Raw genomic sequence first — 25,608 nt, 5'->3', positions numbered from 1 at the left:
TTGGTGAAGATCACTGAAGATCATGGATCACTACCCAGAAATAAGTCTTACTGGAAAACTGGACGACATCATTATGGTCTAATTAAATTTATTTTGATCCTCAAACCTTTAGGAAATGTAAAAAGAGTTGTGCAGCAATTAAACACAAATCATAACAATCGCAGAAATAACATTATGGGCCGTTGCCATGGTCTATGTTCAGCGTCCCTATGAGGAAGGCATTATTATCCTCGTTTTAGAGTTGTGGACACTGGGGCTCCAAGAGGTTAAATAATCTCCCACAATCACACAAAATGTAAGCAGCGGCATCCCATTTCTGTTCTGAGTGCAAGCCTGAAGCTCAGAGCCATTCTTCCACGCCTTCTCTTGGAGTTCAAAAACTCGAGAGTTACAGATATTTTAAACCTTGTGACACTGATCAGGAACAGTTTTAAATATTCAGTTTCCCCCTCTTCATTCTGTGTCCAAAGAAAAATACACATCCTGTGAGCTGATACCATCCAAACATTAATTCCTCACTTTAAACAGCTACGCGATATTAACGACAGAGCACTTCTTGGGCGTTACCCATCAGACACTCCTGGCCAGCCAGCTCGCAGCTTCAGTTCTGACACCCAGTCAGGGCTGTCGTCGTCCTCCTCAAAATCCCTGTGAAGAAACAATTTGGATACTAAGCCTCCATATTAGGGGCACAGCAAGTATTTTTTTTGATGGCTCAAAACAGAACGCCACCATCACAACATTCACATTTTTGGAAAACGAGCTCCATAAGGCAACCGAATGGAGGGAAAACATTGTTATCCCTTCCACAGGATTGCTTCTTTCATGTTTCTACAACATTTGCAAATAAAATCCAACATATTAAAAAATAGTAAGTCCAAGCTAAACGATCATAAAATACCGCTCAGTCAGGAATTCTGTAATAATACTGTAAAACACATTACCCATCCCAGACAAAAGATCAAGATATAAATATTCATTTGTGATGTCAAGTAATATAACCAGTTCCTGCTAAGCCTGAAATTAAGGTATAATTGACATCATGCGCACCAACTAACACCATCTAGGTATATCCCAACATACGTGTCCTCTGCATCCAATCTAGGCTCCAGTCTCTCTGGGTCCAAAGTGACAGAATCGTGGCCTCCATCCACACTGTCTGATGCTTCTGTTTCTTCAGAGAGGGGGCCCTTCAAGAACTCTTCTGAGCCTTCAAGAGGAATATTAACAGAAATTATGCCAATTTTAACAGCAGTTACTTATTTAGTGAACATAGGACTAAAATCCTCCAGAAGACAGCTGGCTAACTGAGGACAATGCCAGGCCCTATATTTCTTCGGTAGCGCCTCCCCACATTACACAGCATGATTTCTGGCATAAAACAGGCCCATGAAGCATCAGTATCGCTATTAAATTTACAAGCAGTACTTTCTTCAAAAGAAGAATGCAGAAAAGTACACTTAAAACCTCCAAATATAAGAACCTATATTAAAGTTACCTTTGGATGGTTGTATTACAGTTGTTTTTCCTTTAAGCTCCCCACCCCCAACTTTTTCCAGTGGTGGAGAAGAACATTAGGGAATGGCAACCACAAGCGTCCCTTCAAGAAATTTTCCAGATGGCAATCGCTTTATTTTTTGCTCACGCAACAATAACCTAACACAACAATGTGGGCTAAATCTTTATAAAACCCTTCAAAACAGAGCTATGGCAGAGTTTCTGAACACTGACTTTCCTGAAATGACAAACCCTTTATCATTGGACCAAAAACAAACTCCAGGACCTACAATCGCTAAAACAAAATTCACAACCGTTAACCTTCCTGAACACTCCGTCCCGTGTACCCACCTGCGCCCAGGGTTCCTGTGACACAGCGGGGCGGTTCTATCAGGACACATCTCCACAATTCACCTAGACTCCTCTAAACCTCTGACGTGAGGGCCACGTTCCCCCCACACTCTTTCAGGGAAGGAACTGTGTTTTATTCTTTCTTCTTTTTTTTTAAATCTTAACCTAGCATAAGTTAGGCACTCAATAAACACTGACCAAATAAACAAATACAACTAAATCTGTTACAGTAAACACAGTTGAGACTTGCCACAGCATTACATGCTTTACTTGGCATAATTTGTCTTAGATCTTAACCTAGCAAGGTGGCTTAATAACTGAATGATCAAACTTATACACACATGTACACACAGGCAGACACCCTTAATGCACTGCTTCGGCCTGGATTCCTAAAGAGAGTATTACAAAAGGTGATTTCGTGCAGTTTTAGTGAAAATGTCTGTAGAAACAATAAGAAAATCAAATCCTAATGATTTCTCTTTCTTGAGCTCTATTCAATACGGCAGAATTCAAGCACAGAGCAAAAGAAATCTTGAAGTTCCTCCAAGTTTACTATGATGGAGTCTGAACTAAAGTCAGTAAAGCAGTGGTGTATTCTGCATGGTAAAAACGGACTACCCTCCAAAGTAGTCCCACCCTTGTTAAAACCAACAAACAAGTAAACAATGAAAAGTAATGAAGGGGCGCCTAGGTGGCTTAGTCCAAGTTTAAGCGTCCGACTTCGGCTCAGATCAGAATCTCATGGTTTGTGGGCTGGAGCCCTGCATCAGGCTCTGTGCTGTGTGAGGAGCTTGCTTCAGATTCTCTGCCCCCCTCTCTCTTTGCCCTTCCCCGCTATCACACTCTCTCTCTCTCTCTCAAAAACAAACATTTAAAAAATAAATAAAAACCAAATAAAAGTAATGAAGCTCCATGGGAAATCTTAATTACAGCTCAAGACTTGCTAAAAAAAAAACTCAAGAAAACCTAAAAAATACAATGTTCTGAATCATTTCATAACTTTAAAATCAGTTATAACTTCTGGGGCACCTGGGTGGCTGAGCCGGTTAAGCGTCTGCCTTCGGCTCAGGTCACGAACTCCTGGTTCACAGGTTGGAGCCCCAAGTTGGGCTCTGTGCTGACAGCTCAGAGCCTGGAGCCTGCTCTGGATTCTGTGTCTCCCGCTCTCTCTGTTCCTCCCCCACTCACACTCTGTCTCTCTCTGTCTCTCTCTCTCTCTCAAAAATAAAGATTAAAAAAAATTTTTTTAATAAAATCATTTACAACTTTAGAATCAAAGTTTCTGGGAGGGGCAAATGGGGAATTATTTAATGGGTACATAATTTCAGATTCGGAAGATAGGAAAAATTCTAGAGATGGATGGTGGTGATGGCTGCACAACATACATGTATTTAATGCCCCTGAACTGCACACCTAAAAATGGCTTACATGGTAAATTTTAGTTTATGCATATTTTACCACACTTTAAAAAAAAATCAAAGTGTTTCCACGGTTACGTAATAGACTTGAGTCACCTGGTCTATATATTGTGTATGTTTGAAACGCCAGGCTGAGATCAGCATTCTTGAGGATGTTCATCAAAGTTTCTGGAGTCTCTTTGAGCCACTGCTTACGGGTGCTATTTTCACTGTACTTTATTACAGAACCACCTAGTTGTGAAAAGGTAACTGTTAGTGCCACGTAAAAAAGATGTTCAGCATGTATCTTCCAGACCATATTTTAAGCTAATTATATTTTACTCTCTACTAAAATCTATTTCACTTGTCTCCATGAGCACTGCTCTCACGCATGACACCTAAGATCTTTTACAGAGTGATAATAAAAACAACAAGAATGACGTCTAGCCCATTAAACAACCATTAGAAAATGTTCTCTAATAACACTGTTCGATCGGACTACTGACCTCTATCTTCCCCGGCCCCTACACTGGAGGCGAGGATGCCTGCATTTTCCAAAGCCGTGAGAGCTGTGTTGGGTACATTTTTCTCCCACTGTCGCCTGAGAGGACTTGGTGAACTGGCTTTCTTCGGATGGACTGATTTATCTGATTTCAAAATGTTAAAAAGGACTGCTAAGCATATTATTTATTTATCTATATGCACACATATACTTGAACAACTATACGGAAGTCTTTCTTTTCTCTTTAAACTCACCTCCACTCACAACAATGTTCTTCTAAGTAGTAAAGGGAATGGAAAAAAAAAAAAAAAAGAAAAAACTCCAAATGAAAAAGTAAAGCTAATCATTAAAGTGAATTTTTAAAAATATTTATATATTATACAATGTACAAAGAATGAAGCCCTGAGAGGTTGTATATTCCTGGACATGGTTTCTATGGTAGATAGTGCAACAAATACTGTTTTTCTAAAGGCTCTTACTGATCAACACTATTCTCTTTTTTTGTGAGTAATAAAATATTCCTGTACCATGAAATAAATCACTAGATAAGCAAACAAAAATCTGCCAGCCCACTTGCTCACGATACCTACAACCAAGGAAGGTGAAAGTTAGTATTCCTTCCATATTCCCCAGGTCCTCACTTACACAGTGACTCAAATTTGAATAACTTACCTTTCTCTTCATTTACTCTCCTCAGTGCACTTTTGGTTGAATTTTTATGAATGCTTTCTAAATCAGTGTCGCTGTACTTTCTACCTTGTTCTTCCCCTTGCTTGAAAAGAGATTAAAAATAAGGATGAAGCAATGCTTGAATTGCTATAAACAAGGTAAAGTGTGCAAAGTCAGCTACCTAAATTTTAAATAAAGATTAATGAATTAAAAAAACCTTAATAACTATAGAACCCCATATATAACTGCATGTAGAAGCGATATACATCATACATATGTAAGTTAAAAAACACATACATACCTATTTATGTATATTAAAGTCATACACATTACTAATCATTAATATTGATCGTTGCAACTATGAAGAGGATATATAAAATGACAGACGTCTTTGAGAGGCCTTCACAGAAGCAATGAGGAATGAAAATTTTTAATACGGTTTGCTGTATTGGGCTTTTCATGCTGGAATATCAAAGTGAGATCTTTTATAAAGTTGCTATATATAGTCAAAATGTTCCCACTTTTCGGGGTGCCTGGGTGGCTCAGTCGGTTGAGTGGCCGACTTCGGCTCAGGTCATGATCTCACGGTCCGTGAGTTCGAGCCCCGCGTCAGGCTCTGTGCTAAACAGTAAGCTGTAGCTGGCACACTGTGCCTTATTTCTATACAGTGGTTCTCAAACTTCTCTCCCCGTATGGCGAAGGACCCCCAATAGACAAAGAAGTCAGAATCTCGGCTGGGTAGTGGTGATGAGCAGTTTTAAAAGCCTTGAGAGGGGGACGCCTGGGTGGCTCAGTCAGTTAAGCATGGGACTCTTGGTTTTGGCTCAGGTGGTTTACTGAGTTCGAGCCCCACATTGGGCTCTGTGCTGCCAGCGTGGAGCCTGCGTGAGATTCTCTCTCTACCTCACTCTGCCCCTCCCCCCCCAATAAATAAATAAACTTAATAAAATATTTAAAAACAAAGCCTTGAGGGGATTCCGATGTTCCATTCCCATTAACAGTCACTGCTCCACAGACAGCAGCCTCCAACACCATTCGTGGCTCCACACCACTCAGCTCTGCCCTCCTGCCATCGTATCTTGCCAGCTTACTTTCTGGCTCTTTCTCCAATCTGCGTACATTTTGCCCCCTTTTCATCTTGCGAGAACACATGGATACGTCCACTATAGGTAGGTATTAACATGACAGTGGTGGGGGTGCCTTGGTGACTCAGTTAGTTAAGCGTCTGACTTTGGCTCAGGTCATGATTTCACAGTTTGTGGGTTCGAGCCCCGCATTGGGCTCCACACCAATGTTTGGGATTCTCTCTCTCCCTCTCTCTCTCTCTCTGCCCCTCCCCAACTTGTGCGTGCGCTCTCTCTCTCTCTCAAAATAAATAAACTCAAAAAAAAAAAAGAAACAAAACAAAATAAAATAAAACAAAAAGCAAAACAAAATAAAATAAAATAGACAGTGGTGGTCACCTACAAGAGGAGTCAGGATTGTCTGCAAGGGGCCCAGAGGAAACTTTTTAGGGGGCTGGGATTTCTAGATCTTGATTGTGGTGGTTATAGGACTGTATAAAATTTCTAAATTCATCAAACTCTATACTAATGGGTAAATTTTATTGTCTATAAATCATGCCTCAATCAAGCTGGGGAAAAAAAACAGATATGCCCACACAAATTAAAAAACAAAGTACAGGGGCAGGATCTATTCCATTTGGCCACATAACGGTGGGATGCTGTTATTTATTTACAGCCAAATCTCCATTCCAAAAATTTCCAAGTTTAATTAGTAGTACATTCCATAAATAGAAAATTTTGCTGTTAGCGCTAATTTTTTTTCTTTTTGGAATTAAAAGGTTGATTAAAATGCTGAAGAAAGAAAAAAATCATCAGTGTGACACAAGTTACTGAGTTGGGCATGGTAACACTAGGAAGCGGACCCACTGTTCCTATTCAGGACTTGACTGCAGTTTTAGTATCAAAGAGCTCCCAGCCACCCAGGGCAAAACAAGACAAACAGAACCCTGAATGTCAGGCTGAAAAGTGTCAGCTTGCTTTCTCAGATAATGGGGAGGCACTAAAAGTTCCTGAACAGAAAAATGTCAAGATCAAAACAGAGATGTAAGTATTATTTAGCCATAAAAAGGAAAATATTCTGATACAGGCTATAACATGGATGAACTTTAAAAACACTATGCTAAGCAAAAGAAGCCAGACACAAAGGACAAATATTGTATGATTCCGCTCCTAGAAGTATCTAGACCAGCCACATTTATAGAGACAGAAAGTAGAATGGAGGTCACTAGGAGCTGGGGTGGCTGTGCAGGGCGGGGAGGAATGGGGAGTTATTGTACAGTGGGCAGAGTTTCTGTAATGGGGGATGAAAAGGTCCTGGAAACAGAGTGTGCTGCTGGTTGTACAACATTGTGACTGTAATTGATGCTGCTGAATCGCATGCTTAAAAATGGCTAGAATGGGGGGCGCCTGGGTGGCGCAGTCGGTTAAGCGTCCGACTTCAGCCAGGTCACGATCTCGCGGTCTGTGAGTTCGAGCCCCGCGTCAGGCTCTGGGCTGACGGCTCAGAGCCTGGAGCCTGTTTCTGATTCTGAGTCTCCCTCTCTCTCTGCCCCTCCCCCGTACATGCTCTGTCTCTCTCTGTCCCAAAAATAAATAAACGTTGAAAAAAAAAATTTAAAAAAAAAAATGGCTAGAATGGTAAAATCCTATGTCATACATGTTTTGCCACAATGAAAAACAAACCACAGCCAGACTAAAACAAAATTTTCATGAAGGAAAGCAGAACAAAGTTCTCTCACATCTATATTGAAACCACTTGTCATCAAGAATTCAAATGAAAAAAACGGGTTTGGGGCAGAAGAAAAGAAAGAAAGGAAGAAAGGAAGAAAGGAAGAAAGGAAGAAAGGAAGAAAGGAAGAAAGAAAGAAAGAAAGAAAGAAAGAAAGAAAGAAAGAAAGAAAGAGGGAAGGAGGGAGGGAGGGAGGGAGGGAGGAAGGAAGGAAGGAAGGAAGGAAGGAAGGAAGGAAGGAAGGAAGGAAGAAAGAAGAACAAAGAAAAGAGAAAAAGCAAAGTAAATGAACCAGTGATTCATGTCCTAAAGTGGCTCAGCTGGCAGTTCAGGACAACAGCCACCAATTACTTCACGTGCCAAAGGATGAAAAACTACCGGCCAGGACGGACCAGGTCCCAGTCTTATAAACATCTCATGGCACTGGATGGTACCCAGTAGACAGGTGTTTCACAAACGTAATTTTAAAGCACTTACCATTGTGGTTGCCTCATTTTCCAAAGCTATCCTGATTCTGCTGGAGTCTGCTAAAAAAGAAAAGAGAAGGTAGGAAGAGAAAGCATGTACAGGCTCACATTCTTAAGTTCCTAATGTGATTTGCACAAAGCTTGAAAGATAAGTGAAGATAAGTGAAGTTTTTCAAGTCAAAGGGCCAAAGCATTAGCCTGAATAGGGATATCAAGATTTAGTCACCTAGTAATTAGAAAAGAGGCTATTTCTGCTGTTTTACTCCTAATGTTAACAGCTTAAAGGTAAGGCATCAGTACACACTTATGCCAGCCCATATAGGCACTAGGAGGTTAAGACACTCTGCATACCTGGAAGGTCATTATCATCTTCAGCTCAGGCTAGCTATGCAGTCTGTGCTCTCCCTGCTATTATAGCAGCTGGAATAGGTATCCCTCATAAGAAATGAGCTGCTTCCTTACCTACAATAGCCAAACTATGTAAAGAGCCCACAAGTGTCCATCAATTGATGAATGGATAAAGAAGATTTGGCATACATATATAATGGAATACTACTCAGCCATCAAAAAGAATGAAATCTTGCCATTTGCAATGGCACGGATGGAGCTATAGAGTATTATGCTAAGCTAAATAAGTCAGTCAGACAGAAACAAATACCATATGATTGCATTCATATGTAGAATTTAGGAAACAAAACAGATGAACATATGGGAAGGGAAAAGAAAAAGAGAGAGAGGCAAACCATAAGAGACTCTTAACTGGAACACTCTGGTGGCTCAGTGGGTTAAGCGTCTGACTGTTGATTTCGGCTCAGCTCATGATCTCGCAGTTAGTGAGTACAAGCCCCACATCGGGCTCTGTGCTGACAGTGAGGAGCATCTGACTTCAGCTCAGGTCATGATCTGTGGTTCGTGGGTTCGAGCCCCACTCGGTCTCTGCTGACAGCTCAGAGCCTGGAGCTGGCTTCAGATTCTGTGTCTCCCTCTCTCTCTGCCCCTCCCCTGCTCATGCTCTCTCTCTCTCTCTCTCTCAAAAATAAATATTAAAAAATTTTTTAACAAAAAAAAATTATTTTTAAAAAGAGAGAGACTCTTAACTATAGAGAACAGAGGGTTGATGGAGGGAGGTGGGTGGGGGATGGGCAAAAGAGGTGATGGGTATTAAGGCAGGCACTTGGGTGCTGTATGTTAGTGATGAATCACTAAATTCTACTCCTGAAACAAATATTACACTGTATGTTAACTAACTAGAATTTAAATTAAAATTTGGAGAAAAATAAATTGAGCTGCTTATTCCGTCACAAGGCACTAGCAGCCGTCAGGGAGAACTCTGGCACCAGGTCCCTTCGGTAAGAGTGGCTGATTTTCCCTGGCAGAGCCCTGCCATCCATGTTCCTCATTCATTCAACATTTTAAAAAATTGCTATTGAGCATCTGTGATGACAGGTGCCGAGGATACGACAGTGAGTAAATCAGACCCAGTCCCCGCCCTCACATAGCGTTCACTGTTCTGGTGCCACTGACCCTTGATCGGGTGGAGATGCCACCAGACACACGGTCTGACATGGTAGCACTTCTCCGCTGCTTTATTCCTCTTTTTAGAAATTGTGAAACTAGGGGCGCTTGGGTGGCTCAGTCGGTTGAGCATCCAGCTCTTGATTTTAGCTCAGGTCGTGATCTCAAGGTTCGTGAGTACGAGCCCCACGTCGGCCTCCCTGATGGCAGTGCAGAGCCTGCTTGGGATTCTCTGTCTCCCTGTCTCTCTGCCCCTCCCCTGCTCACTCTCTCTCTCAAGGTAAGTAAACTGAAAGAAAGAAAGAAAGAAAGAAAGAAAGAAAGAAAGAAAGAAAGAAAGAAAGAAAGAAAGAAAGAAAGAAAGAAAGAGGAAGGAAGGAAGGAAGGAAGGAAGGAAGGAAGGAAGGAAGGAAGGAAGGAAGGAAGGAAGGAAGGAAGGAAGTTAGTTGTAAAACTACACTTAGCCAAACTATCTTGAAACTTAAGACTGTTTTTTATTGTTGCTGCTCAGCATTTTAAAACTATTTGCCACTCCCCTGGGATGCAGACAAAAGCCACAAAATAGTATGTAAAGTACAATTAACACTAAAGCAAACTGCTGAAACAAAGGGCACTGGCCACCCCTGAAGGAATGGAGAAAAGGCTGAGTTACAAGACCAAAGGGCTCACATTACATTCTTACAAAAATAACATTTAAAATTTAACTTTCAGAAAACAGTACAGTTCTTGAGTGTTTCTCTTGGAGTATCCAATGCGAAGACAGTGAGAAGCAAACAATGGAGGTTTTACAACATGTCCCTACAGTGACTGGATGATCTATTTCTATTTCTCTCCTCTCTTATTCCAGTCATAGCTATCATCCGTTGGATCTCATCAGATGGAAGGTCTGAGTCACTGATGATAAATAAAAAGGAACAAAAACAGGGGCACCTGACTGGCTTAGTGGGCACAGCATACAACAAGTCTTGATCTCAGAGTCATAAGTTCGAGCCTCACATTGAGCATGGAGTTTACTTAAAAAATTTTTTTTTCAACGTTTTTTATTTATTTTTGGGACAGAGAGAGACAGAGCATGAACGGGGGGTGGGGGGGGGGGGCAGAGAGAGAGGGAGACACAGAATCGGAAACAGGCTCCAGGCTCTGAGCCATCAGCCCAGAGCCCGACGCGGGGCTCAAACTCACGGACCGCGAGATCGTGACCTGGCTGAAGTCGGACGCTTAACCGACTGCGCCACCCAGGCGCCCCAAGCATGGAGTTTACTTAAAAAAAATTTTTTTTTAAATAAAAGGGACAATAATAGCTTTGCAAAAATTAAGAGATGACAATTTCCAAAGAGACAATAAATTACATTTGAGATTTGTTCAGGATTGACTAAACATGTATGGAAATTCTGTGCAGCCATTATGTGCACAGTTCCAACTTCCGAAAAAGGCTGTTTTTAAAATTTTGGTTACCAGATGATTCTTTGGAAACTTGGGGATAATTTCCTAGAAGATTAACATTGTATTTTCATGGTTGTATTCCTAGGCTAGCCCACAGAAGCCTTCTACCTGACCAAAGTAAACTTGGTACTAATAATGAAACAGAGAACAATCTTCACATCCCTAAAATCTCCAAACTAGGCTTTTTGATTCCTAGCAAACTAAATATATAACAGTCAGTACAGAATTACATCAGAAATAGCAATGAGAAAAATTTGACTTTTAGGAGTATCTCTGAAATTGTCTCCAGTAACTTGAAAATCATATTTTTATTTTTTGTTATACTACATTTTAAAAGAACACCGAGCAAAAAATAAGCTGTCCAAAATTCTTACTTTTTTTTCTTGGTGTACTATGCTTGGAATTTTTGGTTTCTTCTAATACCTGCTCACCATATTCTGTGATGATCTGAAAATTTAAAGCAGAGAATTTAAAGATGTGGAATATGCTTTTCTATAGACATTGCCATAATGTCATTTAATTATCAACATTCTTCCCCACAATCATATTTACAGTTGAAAAGTAAAAATACTGGGGTGCCTGGGTGGCTCAGTCATTTTGAGCATCTGACTTTGGCTGAGGTCATGATCTCACGGTTCGTGAGTTTGAGCCCCGCATCGGGCTCTGCTGACAGCTCAGAGCCTGGAGCCTGCTTCAGATTCTGTGTCTCTCTCTGCCCTCCCCCACTCACTCTGTCTCTCTTTCTCTATGTCAAAAATAAATAAACATTAAAAAAACTTTTCTAATTGAAAAAAGGGAAGTAAAAATGCCATTTAGAAAATACATATCATTTAGGCACACAAGTAGATGTTTCTATAGGTCTAGAAAAATATCTGAAAGCTTACACAGACAGATTCTGTGATTATTCTCAGGGAATAGCATTGCGGAAGGGAGAGAAGAAAGGAAAGGAAGTGTGTATTTTTTTAATACAGTTCTGCATTATTTGCATCTTTATAAGCATGTACAACACGTCAGGGTTTAAAAGATAACGAATCATTTTACCACACTCGAAAACTGCTCACGGCGGATCCAACACGTATCATACCTCTGGGGGTAAGCACTGGCGGACAAGTCGAGCCAAGGAACTTCTAGAGAGAAGTGTTGTAGCAGAAGGGCGATGTGAGGGGTTCCTCTTAAACATCTGCTTGATCAGATGCTGCAGCTCACAGGAGTACTGAGATGGCAGTGGCCTCAGGGACCCCTGACATATTTTGAGAATAAGACTTTTCCAGCTATTTGCCTGAAACTAAAAGGTAAAACCGAACTATGAGAGCAGATACGAGGGAAGAGGAGAAGTAAGAAATTACCAGCTCAACTGAATTCTCATGAATCATTTTAATTTTATAAATGTATCTGCTGCCTGGTCATTTTTCTTCCTGGGGGAGGGGGTTCCTTAAGGTACTATTCGAAATCTTATGTTGGGTTCAGAAGAAAGGTAAGCATAAATAGTGCAAAGCTTCCCCATCTAGAGAAAGTCTTAGCATCAGTGCCAGCTTTGGGTACGCTCTCACTCATAATCAATGTGTTTGCAGATACACATTTTTAACATATTTTAAAAATCAAAGTGACACATACATGTAGCTTTTTAAGAACTCAACGGTACTCACAGCCTTATTATAAGTGTAACATCCCTTTGAACCTCAAAATCTCCCAGGTCTACCCCCCCTGTGATGCATACTCCAGACTTTTCCAGCTTTAGACCTCTACTGCCAAATCTCTTTTACCTTTCATGTCATCAAAGTAGCTATTAAATTTTGATAAGCAATAGAATGGGATACAAAATGACATGCCAGAATAACATTAAAAAAGTCTCTACTGCATAATAGACACTGGAATGAAGATTAGATGTTGGTTAGCCCCGGTAATACTCAAGTAAGAACATGTTGGCCTTCTGCCTTGGAAGGGCGTTACCCTATGGATGAAATAGACAGGTGAAGATATGAAAAAGGAAAAAAATCAACATATTACAAGAGAAAAATTCAGGTAGTGAAACATAAGTGTGAATCTGCCTTGGAACCATTACACCAGGTTTCTGCATTTCCTAAAGGTTGGAGAGCTACTTTTGCCTCAAAGCAGATGAGAGAACAGACGGTGTGCCGAACATCGAGGCCCTACACTCCTGAATTCTTATTCTTGCTAGAAAAAAATACGAACAGGTATATGAAAGTCTACAAAAAAAAAAAAAAGACAAAATCAGGGGAATAAATAATATAATCCTAAATAAGATACTGGAATTTTAAAAATTATTTGTATACAACAGTGGTTTTCCACTTGAGCTACACATTAGAATTATCTGTTTTAGAACCACTACCATCCAAGACACAATCAGGGATTTTAATTCGATTAGTCTGGCATAGGCCCAGACATCACCATTTTTTAAGGTTTCCCAAATTGTTCTAATCATGCAGCTGGCGTTATAAACCACACATATTCAAGGAAGACAGCCTCTTAACCTCATGTGCCTTCACTGTGAGTTCCTTTCACCTAATGGTGGTGAAGGCTTTTTCTCCTTCATTCACTCTCATATGTTCTCAAGCACGTCTGTAAAGATGCTTGGTAGAGGGGGATGGGGATGGGTGAAATAGGTGAAGGGGATTAAGAGGCACAGACTTCCAAGTATGAAATAAATAAGTCACAGGGATGAAGAGTACAGCATGGGGCATATAGCCGATAATATTGTAATAACTTTGTGTGATGACACAGGGTAACTACACTTACGGTGAGCATTTTCCATTGCATAGAACAGTTGAATCACTATGTTGTACACCTGAAACTAATATAAGACTCTATGTCAACCATATTTCAATTAAAATTTTAAACATTGAAAATTAAAAAAATGCTTGGTTAGAGCCAAGTTTCAATCTGTGCCCCAAGAACAGAATTTATTACTACGCAAGGCTAAGACCTAACAGGGACTGGTATTGTTAGTTCTGTGTTAATAAATAAGTGTTCAATAAGCAGGGCAAGTCATCTAACCTCTTCTTTGCTACATTATTTCTTAAAATATCTTGAAAAAATAAATATAAAAATATTTTTTTCCACAATAGCCAAAAGGTGAAAATAACCCAAACGTCCAACAACAGATAAATGGATAAACAAAACGTGGTATAAACACACAATGGAATATTCAGTACAGAAAGGTATGAAATTCTGACCCAAAAGGAAAAGTACTGTGTAATACCACTTAACATGAAATATCTGGAATATGCAAATTTACAGAGACAAAAGGTGGATTAAAGGTCACCAGGGGCTGGCGGGGAGGGACAGGGATGAGAAGTTATCGTTTAATGGGTACGGAGTTTCCTGTTTGGAGCCATGGAAAAGTTCTGCAGATAGGTAGTAGTAATGACTGCACAATATTGTGAAGTAATCGGTGCCACCTAAAATGGTTAACATGGTAAATTTTATGTTATATATATTTTACCAACATAAAAAAAATTGAGAATAGCGGAAAAAGGGAAGAAGAGAAGGAGGGAAGGAAGGAAAGAAGGCAGTCAAGCAGGCAAGCCAAATATACAACTACAAAAACTAAATCTTGGAAATTTCCTGTTAGTATATGCTACAAAAGGGGCTCAAGGCAAAGGTGATACCAATGGAATGAAAACTTGTGGATGAATTCATCCGCGAGAAGCTGGAGGAGGGTCAGTAATGTATCCTCCAGACTGACAAGGTACTTTAGTACTGAAAAACGAAGCAAGTCACTCGGTACCATTTACACCGAGTTTTATGCGGGGTAACTTACAGACGGGGGCGATGGGCGGGCGGGTGAGGCAGGAGGCGGATCCAGGCACTACACAACTATTCTCTGTCCCCATTCTTCACCCCTTCTCCCCAGCTATGCTGACCTTAACCCCAAGCTTTTATGGAGTGAGGGGCATGGTGGTGAGGCCACAAGGCAGTTATCTAAAGTGGTGCCAGCTGTGAGCCAGAGGGGAGAACAAGACGGAAGGCCAAAGATGGAGTCTATGCGGTCAGCACTCCTACATTAACCCAGGAAAGCCAACTGCCAAGTGGAATCTGGTACATTCCTGAGGACATAGCCAGACATGACAAGAGGCTGCCTTTTCCATTTTGCACACCATACTTACTGGATGCTTAAGGGTACAGAGTTCATACAGAATGCATCCCAAGGACCAGATGTCACTGGAAGCATAAAGAAGCAACGTAATGACAAATGGGTTATGAGTGAATATGTGGAATATATATAAAAAAAAAAATGAAACATTACCTTTAATAAGAATAGGTGTCATAAGTAATTCCTAGCTATTACAATAAAACATATGACAAAATAATAAAAAAAATAAAATAAACCATTCGGTAAGTTTGGTCTCACACTTAGATATTTACTAACAGGAATGTTCACAATACAACTCTCTGTTCCCCAGCCCCTACCCTCCCAAATCAGGGTGGTTCCGGTATGATTTCAGCAGCATGTGGTACAAGAGGGTGTATCTGTGGACTCAGACTAGCATAGTTGGAAGGACTTTAGAAGTCATGCAGTGCAGCTCCCACTCAGACCTGTGTACAGCCCCAGGCCCTGATGAACAGCGCTCAACCTCGGGTGGGGCCCACGCCCCTGCTGGCTGGCTCTGTGGGCTGGCCGTCTTCCTTATCAGAAGCTAAAATGTGTCTCTTGGGAACCCTCACCACCCCGTGTTAGCTCCACATACCTAAACAAAGAGAATAAGCCTACTCATCCCTCCACAAAACAGTTCTTCAAAAATCAGAAAACTGACTTCTCTAGTTGGCTCCACACGCCCACCCTTCTGCATACGAAGCATCCCCTTTTCCTCCATCGCTCTCACCGCCTGGTTGCCATGCCCCAGACCTTTTCTATGTGATGTTCTTTGCATTTTAACTAATGGCTTTAAGTAACCGTTTCCCCCAACTTTTTATTTTTTTTAATTTCAAACCTACAGAAAAGTAAATGCCCGCATGCTCTTTCTTAGACTCCCCAATGTTAACATTTGCCACGTTTGCAGGCTATTACCCTCTTCCATATAAATCTGAACCTCTTATAAAAAAGACTGCAGACAGCAAAGCCTTCACCCCTAAACATGTCGGCATGTATCTCCTAAGAACAAGGAACACTCTCCCTCATAAACACAAAACCATGATCACGTCCAAGAAATGTAACCTTAATTCAGTACTATTATTGAATATTTGTCCAAACTCCAATTTCCCCAATTGTCCCCATAAGTTCCTGGACAGCTGTTCTATTCCCAATTCACTCAATTTTACTCTTAAAGGAACCTATTCAGTATGGATTATCATGCCTTTCCAGAAATCAACTCGACAAAAGGTAACAAGAGCCTCGAGGTGTTTCTACTTCTAGGAATTCATGCCAGGAATGTGTAGAAAATAATGACCTATATTTAGGCACAACAGGTATATTAATTACAATACTGTTTGTGATGTTGAAAATTGGAAATATATCATTAGATCAACAACACTATTTATGAAGAGTTTAAATGCATAGTGAAATGAATATGATATAACGTAAAGTAAAAAAAAAAGCAGGAAGCCAAGATGCAAATAGAGTACATAAACTAGGTTTGGGGGGGGAAGTGAATGGATGGAAAAAACACCAAAATGTTATTAATAGCAGGGAAAAAGTGACAGTCATATCCTTTCTTATATATCTCTCTATTGCCAAAATTCTCCCTGCTCATCCACTCCATCAATGGGCACGTATTATTTGTATTCAGAAAAATATTATTTTTTAAACCATAAGGCCTTAATATTCTCTCCTTATATTTAATTAACCTATCGGTTAAGTGCTCATTATCCAGTCCTGTAATGTTAACTCATTGACATAACCCAGTGGTCCCCGAATTCTGCTGCACATTGGAATCATTTGGGGATCCTGGAAATTACCGATGCCTGCTTCCCACCCCCAGACATTCTGATGTAAAGGGCAGAGCTGTAACCTGTGCCTTGGGATTTTCAAAAGTGGGAGCAGTAGAGTGTGAGAAGCAGTGTTATCATTCACACTGTCCCTAGACATGACTAGCCTTTCCTTCAGCATTTACCTTTGGCTCCTTTCAGCTCTGATTAAAACAGCTGGGAAACTGTGACTTTCATTTAGAAGCCTGGGCATTCTACATTGCTTTCAAATATGTAATTTTAAAGATCAAACTTCACTTGAAGGCTGCAGTGCCTGTCGCCAAGCGGTCATGCTTGCATCGAATTAAATACATTACTTACCTTTTATTGTTATAAGGCATGTTTTCCCAAATTTCTGGGGGCACATAATAAGGTGTTCCCACATATGTACAAGCAAACGCCATAGGACTGAAACCATAAAAAGGCAAAGAATGATTATAGAGCATTCCTGAAGAATGGAGGTTTTGATTGCTACAGAACAGAAGTACATACCTGGAGAGAAGACGGGCAGATCCAAAATCTCCCAGTTTTACTCTTCCATTTTGGGTGAGGAAGATATTCTGCGTTAAAAAAGAAGACCTCAGATTATGTCTTCCATCATTCACACATAAGGCAGAGATTTCCGGAGAAGCTGTCTTTCAAAGCCCACTGATGACAGAGATTAAGGGGAGAGATGCTGACAGCTGAGTCCCTGAGTGGAACACAAAAGGACAAGATACCCTCTTGACAGCTACATATTCCCCTGCTTGGAAATTCAGGATCCCTGCTTAGAAATCAAACAAGTGAGCTTAAGATTGTATCAGCAGAGCCTGAGGGACCGCCTGGGAGCCTGTGTCAGCATGATGCCTCCATGTGGCTGGTCTAGGTCTTGAACATTTTCCATCAGAGATCATATGATCACAGTAAGCAGTCGCAAAGAGAGTGTGGATCATATTAACATATACTACTAAAGAGATTTAATGATCTTTTTCAGGTAGTACCTTATCTGGCTTGTATAAATATTAGGATGACAAATATTTCTAAGCTAAATAAAAATGTCCCAGAAGGAAACAGAATAACACAGAAAAAAGACTGAGTGGAACAGTTTTTGTTTCTGTTTTTGCTTTTAGGCCCCACAAGGTATTCCATTTACCTTGGACTTGATATCTCTGTGTAACACGCGTTTCTTGTGAATGTGATTTACTCCAAGGCACATTTGTGTAAACCAATTAAGTATCTGGAAGGAAAAAGGAGGCAATAATTGCAGGAAGGCAATAACTGGTTTGTGTTAACCCCAAATCCCAAAGAATCGTCTCTAGGCCTTAGTTGACCTGGGTTTTCCATAATGTAAATACAGAACTCCTAAAAATTACATAGTTCAACTAAGATTCAATGTTGCCTGGAGAAATTCAGAAAAACCATGAAGCCCATGTTTCATCATCTTACGTATGATCTAAATAACAACTTAGTTCAATAAAACTCTCGCTATGGTTTTCTTGAATTCAACCAAATAAAAGTATTTCTTAAATATGTATATAAAGATAGTTCACCACTAAGGAATAAATACACTACTCCTTTTTGTAATCATTATGTCAGATTTTCATTTACTTTGTCAGAATGCTCATATGTTAACATTAAAGGATTTCATTCTATTGTCAACAATCCTGTGAGGTCAGCATTTTCTGCTCATAAATCCCCAGTCAATAGTACTCAGAATTTCCAGGTGCCTAGGGAGCCTATGTTTAAATGTCAAACTGATTCCTTTTTTTTTTTTTTTAATTTTTAAAAAACAAAATGTTTTTTAAATGTTTATTTTTGAGAGAGAGACAGAGTGAGACTGGGGGGAAGGACAGAAAGAGAGAAGGAGACACAGAATCCAAAGCAGGCTCCAGGCTCTGAGCTGTCAGCACAGAGCCTGACATGGGGCTCAAACTCACCAGCTGTGAGATCATGACCCGAGCGGAAGTCAGATGCTTAACCGACTGAGCCACCAATGCGCCCCAATTTTTTTTCTTTTTTGCTATGGAGATTCATTCCTTTGAAGTCAAGGCTGACTTCCTTCTCTGGAACCCATATTTTTAATACCACAACTTCTAAATGAAAAATATTTATACCAATATACTTTCATAACATGCATTATTCCCTAAATCAAACTAAATCTCATTAAGGTTGTTTATTTAAATATTTTCCTTAGTCAATTCATTTCAATAGTATTTAATACACAAGTTTCCATTAAAAAGGCAGGAAGTACTAGACTTAAGGGAATGTGCTAATCTGTAAAAGGAAAAAGAGTGAGAATATATACTGTCAAGAAAAAGGAATTTATGCTTCATTCTTTGGATGATCCTGTAATGCAAAATAAATCCATCCACCTTCTGAAATTTCAATACAACACAATTGTGAATTTTAAATATATAGGGCAGGGGCGCCTGGGTGGCGCAGTCGGTTAAGCGTCCGACTTCAGCCAGGTCACGATCTCGCGGTCCGTGAGTTCGAGCCCCGCGTCGGGCTCTGGGCTGATGGCTCAGAGCCTGGAGCCTGTTTCCGATTCTGTGTCTCCCTCTCTCTCTGCCCCTCCCCCGTTCATGCTCTGTCTCTCTCTGTCCCAAAAATAAATAAAAAACGTTGAAAAAAAAATAAAAAATAAAAAATAAATATATAGGGCAATATATGAATCAGACAATTTTGAAATTCTTCTAAACACATAAGTTTTATTCCTTGATATTTTATAAACAGGGGTGCCTGGGGAGCTCAGTCTGTTGAGCATCCAACTCTTGATTTCAGCTCAGGTCTTGATTTCGGTTGTGGCTTCAAGCCCTGTGTTGGCCTCTGCAATGAGTGTGGAGCCTGCCAAGGATTCTCTCTCTCTCTTTCTCTGCCCCTCCCTCGCTTACACTCTCCCTCTTTAAAATTAAAAAAGAAAAAAATTTTAATGTTGATATTTTATCAACATATCTATTTAACTTCCTAAAGATATCTCAGGAAGCCAGATCTTGAACACAAAGCTGTAGCACTGATAATGGAAATGAGTTGTTTCTAACAAGTGTGAATCTAACAAGTGTATCAGGTAATCACAGGTACAATGCCTTTATTTGAACTTCTACAAATTTTACAAGGAAAGTTTGCTTCCAAACCTTGAGAGAAACTATATAAGTCAGTCTCTTACCATATCTTCAGGAAACAATTTTCCTTTCTGATGCTTAATCTTTTGCATGAGGTCCCCTCCGTCACAATACTCCATCACAATATACAGGTGTCCCTCAGCTAAAACAAAAAGAAGACTCTTTAGGAAAGCCTGGTGGCCACAAATCAAATTCTACATTGCATGTATTTGGGGGAATTCATATTTACCTTCAAATGATTCTTTAAAGGCAACAATATTGGGGTGTTTCATTTTGGCTAACAGAACAGCCTCCTTCCTAGAATTCCGTGTACCAGAGAAAGACTAGAAAAAGATTTTAAACAGCATAAATGTAATACTTCATTTTAAAATAGATAGCTTTGCAACAATACAGTATACAGTTGACCTCTGAACCACACGGGGGTCAGGGGCAATGGCCCCCATGCAATTGAAAATCCACATGTGATATGTGACTCCCCAAAAATGTAGCTACTAATAGCCTTGCCAATAACATGCACAGTCAGTTATCACACATGTTGTATGTTTTATGTATTATATACTGTATTCTTACAATAAAGCTAAAGAAAAGAAAATGTTATTAAGAAAATCACAAGGGAGAAAAAATACATTTATACTACTATACTGCATTTATCAAAAAAATACTCATATAAGTGGACCCATGCAGTTCAAACCTGTGTTGTTCAAGGGTCAGGTGTGCTTTGTATACTTCAATGCTAGATGCAGTTTTAAAGCACTGCACTTTGACCCAACTTATGTTTATCAAACTCTTAAGAGAAAATGTGGTGATTTTTTTAATTATGGCTGTATTATGCTTAAGCTGACCCCTTATATCCTTACAAGCATAGAATATAAACCAGTTTTAATACAGTCTAAGAGGGGTGCTTGGGTGGCTCCGTCGGTTAAGGGTCTGACTTCTGCTCAGGTCATGACCTCACAGTTGATGGGTTCAAGTCCTCCTAGGGCTCTATGCTGACTCTCTCTGCCCCTCCCCGACTTGCCCTCGTTCTGTCTCTCTCTCTCTCTCTGTCAAAAATAAATAAAAACATGAGAGACATGTGGGGGAGGAGCAGAGAGAGAGGGAGACACAGAATCCGAAGCAGGCTCCAGGCTCTAAGCTGGCAGCACAGAGCCCAACGTGGGGCTCAAACCCACAAACTGTGAGATCATGACCTGAGCCAAAGTCGGACGCTCAACTGACTGAACCACCCAGGTGCCCCTAAAACATTTTTTTTAACATGAGCCTGAGCATAAATTTTTGGGGGAGCCAAAATGCCATTAACAATAGTTATCCTTAAAGAAAATCTGGGGCTGTCATGTTTTACTGTCTGCATTACGTTTCCAGACCACTGGCCCAGATGAAAAAGGAGACTGATGTGTTACTGTGGTAAGGATGGAAGGAGATGATTTACAAAAGAAGCTTCCAAAGCTGTTTGTCCCCTCACTTATTCTCCGAGGACAAAATCCTGAATGACTTATCTTTCAATTAAGAAACTGCCATTGACTACATACTAGCATAAGGGTTCTCAGAGCAGCACCGCCACCATCTGGGAACTCCTTAAAAATGCAAATTCACAGGCCCACCTGGACCTACTCAACCAGAAGGGGGGGGCAGCCATCTGTGTTTTCACCTCCAGATGACTCTGAAGCCCAGCTGAGAATCACTAAATGAGGTCAAGAATGCAGTGGGGAAATACAATTCTGAGAATTTTATTAAAATGTATTTTTAAAAACTTGATCAAGACATTATCAAGCTGCCTCCATGGTACATTCTTTTCTATGACACATTGTTTCTATGACAACTATGATAAACACTGATAAGTCAGCACCTTCCTCATCTTACAAGGAAATAAAACCCAAAACTGAGCCACAGAATATGTTCCCTGAGACCAAAGGTTGGCACTTTAGGTTTTTGCTCTTCGTGGCATTTTTATGCTCCATTTTCATTAATATGACACCTGAGCTGCTGTTGGCAAAGATTCTTACCCTCTTAGGTACGCAAAATTGGAAATTTTTACAAATTATTCCTTGAGATAAAAGCAACAGCAATCGCCTCCTGGACTATTTTTCTCCCTTATTGTTAATTACAATATCCAAAAATTCATATAAAATATATCAAGACATGCTGGCTCAGTCAAAAGAGCATCTGACGCTTGATCTTGGGGTCATGAGTTTGAGCCCCGCATTGGGTGTAGACATTTAATAAGTTGTATTAAGTAAATGCAACTTAAACAAATATATATATATGTATATATCATATATATATGATATATATGATATATCAAGACCTTGTAAAGCTAATGAATAAACTCATTACATCTTTTGCTCACAAAAGCAATTCCATGTTAAATCTCAAGAACTTATTTCCCTGGCCAAATTGCATGTACACTTTCGACATGAGCTAATTGCTTCAGGAGGTACCTTGGGAAGCCTTATTTCCTTCATGGCAAACATCTGATTACTGTTCTCTTGCTGAACCAAAAGGGCTCTGCCGAAGGAGCCCTCTCCAATTACTCTTAGGACCAAGTAGCCATCCATGCTGGGGCACCCCACAGCCCTCCTCCACTCGCACAGTCACCACAGCCTCTCCCAACCTGTATTCAAAAACAGAAATTTTGACAATTAAATGTATTTTCAAAAGGCAGAATCAATTCAAAGTAGCTCTAATCACCCTAATAGGACAACAGCAATTTATTCCTTGTCTACCGTTGAACAGGTAGACACTGAACACTCACGCCAGCTTTTATAATCCCGAATAAAAACCCCATTTACAGGGGCACCTGGGTGGCTCAGGCAGCTAAGCAACTTGATTTCGGTTCCAGTCATGATCTCACAGTTCCTGTGTTCGAGCCCTGCATGGAGCCCCACACTGGGCTCCACACCGACAGCATGCTTGGGATTCTCTCTCTCCCTCTCTCTCTGTTCCTCCTTCAATCACGCTTGCTCTCTCTCTAAATAAATAAATAAACTTTAAAAATACATTTACAGAACTGTACTGCATTTATCAAAACATCCATACATAAGTGAACTTGAGCAGTTCAAACTCATGTTGTTCAAGGGTCAAGTGTGGTTTGTATACTTCAGTGCTAGATGCAGTTTTACAGCACTGCACTTTGATCTCTCATGGTCCCTGCCATCGCACGTGCCCCAAAGCAGAGACCTCCGACCTCAACAAATGCAGGGTGGTGAGTCTCACAGAGTTATGCTGGCACACGGCAGAAATATCCAGAGGAGTTAGGAAAATGGTATTTAACTGAAGTCTGAAGGACGAATGGAAGTTGGCCAGGAAAAGAGAGAAGAGTGATGTAGGCAGAGGGGCTGGCATATGTTAAGAGCAAAAGAGACTGTTCAGTTCAAGGAAGTGAAAGAACTGTAACAGGCTGGTGAGGCAGACAGGGCCTTGTATGAAAGCTACTGTACGTCAAGCTCAGGTGGCTGGATTTTCTCTTTGGGGTAATGAATGTGCTGTCTCTGAAGGATTTTAATCAAGAGAGCATATTAGAAAACTCACTCACTCTGGCTGCAGAGCGAATGGATCGCAGAGGGGAGGGGGCCTGAGGGCTGGAGTGGGACTCCAACAATAAAAAAGGCAAAAAAATGATGATGGAGTAGAAGAGGGTGGTGGCAATGGCGATGAAGAAACAAGAAGGAAATATGTAGAAAGAATTGGCAAGGGTTTTAGCAATACATTTATGGGGAACAAGCTGGGAGAAGGGGACAAGGTAGACTCCCAGGTTTCTGGTATAAACCGGGTGAATGACATCATTCCTTGAAAGAAAGGAAAACCACAATGGTGGTGGTGGTGCTGTGTGTACGTGTGTGTGTCTGTGTGTGTGTTTCTGGCAGTGAGAGTGTGGCAGGGGCAGGGAAAGGCATGGTGAAGGGAGACATGTTCATTTTAGGACATGTTGAGTTGGAGATGCCTGGGATTAAAAAAGATAAGTAGTGGGGCAGCTGGGTGGCTCAGTCAGTTAAGCCTCTGATTTAGGTCAAGATCTCTCGGCTGGTGAGTTCGAGCCCCGAGTGGGGCTCTGTGTTGAGCTGTCAGCCAGTTTCAGATTCTGTGTCTCCCTCCCGCTATGCCCCTCCCTCTCTCTCTGCCCCTCCCTTGCTCGCTCCGTCTCTCTCTCTCTCTCAAAATTAAAGAAACATTAAAAAAAGAAGAAGAAGAAGAGATACACAGAGCCTTTGAACTTCAGTGTCCCTTTCTGTTATTTCTAGAATGAAGCAGCTAGCTGGATGGATCACAGGTAAAGGAGAAAGAATACAAAGTTCCTAACACTCAGCCTGGTACAGAGGAGACCCTGGATAAATGGCAGTTATTATTATTATTATTACAATTTTAGAAAGATGATGCAATTTTTTTTCACTGTAGGAAAAAAAAACTCACTAGAATGAATTACCTTAGCTTTTAGAAAGCTTACTTGTAGTTTTGTTTTTGTTTTAAAATCACACCACAAAGAATTATGAGGCACGGAGAGCAACGTAGGTAAAGCAAAACTCACAAACCAAAACCTACATAGTACAGGGACCTGTAAAATGCCATTTGTTTTCATGCGTGTCATAGAAGGGCCAGGAAACTCTAGAAATTTCTGTATTGACCAACTTAGATGCATTGTGTTCAAAACCAATTCTTTTCAGGAACAGTCAGGTTTTCAGTATATTCAGGGATCCGAAAGAAAAGAAGTTCTTTGCCATATTCTATTGACTCTTGGTACTGCCCGATTTAACAAGGAGGCCAAGTTTTCCCATGTTCCTATTCTTTTATTCTTCAGGGTCTTTATTTTATGTAATGGACAGTAACCGATGAGGAAGGGCAACCACTGATTTTTCTTAACTGAAAACCAGCATTTATTTGGTCCTTTCTGCCCATATTTGCCCATTACTCAATATTAACACCCATATTTCGGTAAAAGACCTGTGTATACTCTGAGCGTCACAAAGTCCCTTTGCATGCCTCTCCCAATCAAAAACTAGTAAAAGTGATTTGCAAATGGCCAGAAATGGGAGCACGGGTGCAAAACCTTGGCGTTCAAGTTTAGAAGGGGTCGCGTGCGGTGACCGCACCATGCGGGAGGCCAGCCGCGCCCAAATCCTTCCTCCGGGAGAATCCGTACCACCTCGCAGTCCTCCACCTGCACCTGCGGTGCACCTGCGCGGCGCCGGGCGCCCAAAGGACCCAAGGCTGCGAGGGAGAGGGGGGAGGGGACCTGCAGGCGAGCGGCCCAGGCCCGGGGCGGAGCTGGGGTGTGGATCCTCGAGCGCCGAGAGCCGGTCTCCCGCTCGCCCCCGCCGTGCGAGGGCCTCGCCCGCTCCAGGGGCCCCAGGCCGCCACTGCGGTCGCGCTCATTCTTCCAGAGTCTCCATGCCTGGCGGCGGCACCGCTTACCAGCTTCCCCGGCGACCCGAGCCGGCTTCAGCGTCTGCGCGTTTCCGCTGGGCGGGCCCAGCAGGTCGTCTCTCGGGTTGCCGGTGAAGGAAGGTCCCCGGGTTGGGCGGGAGGCGCTGTTATCGGAGTAGCCGGGCCTACTAAGGGCGCGTTTTAAAAATTGTTGATCCACGTTGCTCTAGAACAATGCCCGTAACATTGAGGGAAAAGAATCTTCCAGCAACGTGAGGTTTGCCTCCAATTTAAGCGAACAGCTCATGTAGACCAGTTTCTTGGGCCCAGCATTCCCCTTACTAGCTGAGTGACATTGGGCAAGAGTGGAGAGGGAAACAGTCCCCCCACCCCCCATGCCCATATCCTTCTCCATGGAAGTTGTGGATGTTAGGTTCTATGGTAAAGGCAGTTAAGATTGCAGGTGGAATTAAGGTTGCTAACCAACTAACTCTAAAATATGGAGATGACTGGATTCTCCAGGCAGGCCCAGTGTGATCACAAGGGCCCCGGAAAGTGGAAGACAGGGGCAGAGTAGTGGTCAGAGAGAT

The 25,608-nt window shown here is 41.3% G+C and overlaps 1 protein-coding gene across 7 annotated transcripts; it reads right to left on the bottom strand.

The window, feature by feature from the left end:
• Nucleotides 1-71: 71 nt before the first annotated feature.
• Nucleotides 72-25,137, bottom strand: NEK3 (NIMA related kinase 3). 7 transcript variants are annotated; one of them, XM_023251162.2, is made up of 17 exons: nt 25,067-25,136; nt 22,099-22,271; nt 19,890-19,983; nt 19,705-19,802; nt 17,692-17,775; nt 17,052-17,119; nt 16,881-16,967; nt 14,762-14,816; nt 11,719-11,919; nt 11,009-11,081; nt 7,687-7,736; nt 4,420-4,519; nt 3,752-3,892; nt 3,363-3,497; nt 1,084-1,210; nt 568-648; nt 72-458 (listed from the first exon to the last, which is right to left on the bottom strand). In XM_023251162.2, the coding sequence occupies exons 2-17, from the start codon at nt 22,213-22,215 to the stop codon at nt 431-433; spliced, it is 1,539 nt and encodes a 512-aa protein (XP_023106930.2). In that variant the 5' UTR covers nt 22,216-22,271; nt 25,067-25,136; the 3' UTR covers nt 72-430. The 7 variants fall into 7 exon arrangements, with proteins under 7 accessions (XP_023106930.2, XP_044908420.1, XP_044908396.1 ...); XM_045052485.1 differs by having other exon boundaries at nt 7,687-7,733; XM_045052461.1 differs by lacking the exon at nt 25,067-25,136 and adding an exon at nt 24,888-25,046.
• Between the last annotated feature and the right edge of the window lie 471 nt (nt 25,138-25,608).

This window comes from Felis catus, chromosome A1 (genome assembly GCF_018350175.1).
Source record: "Felis catus isolate Fca126 chromosome A1, F.catus_Fca126_mat1.0, whole genome shotgun sequence".
Classification (NCBI taxonomy): domain Eukaryota; kingdom Metazoa; phylum Chordata; class Mammalia; order Carnivora; family Felidae; genus Felis; species Felis catus.
This window is presented reverse-complemented; position numbering and strand designations above follow the sequence as displayed.

Bases quoted from the DNA above. Each gene is read 5' to 3' on its own strand.
- NEK3 (XM_023251162.2), bottom strand. From the start codon at position 22,215: ATGGATGGCTACTTGGTCCTAAGAGTAATTGGAGAGGGCTCCTTCGGC. The intron at 649-1,083 runs GTATGTTGGGAT...GTTTCTTCACAG, and splicing joins AGATTGGATGCAGAGGACAC to GGATTTTGAGGAGGACGACG. The intron at 459-567 runs GTAACGCCCAAG...CTTTGGACACAG, and splicing joins TGGCCAGGAGTGTCTGATGG to AATGAAGAGGGGGAAACTGA.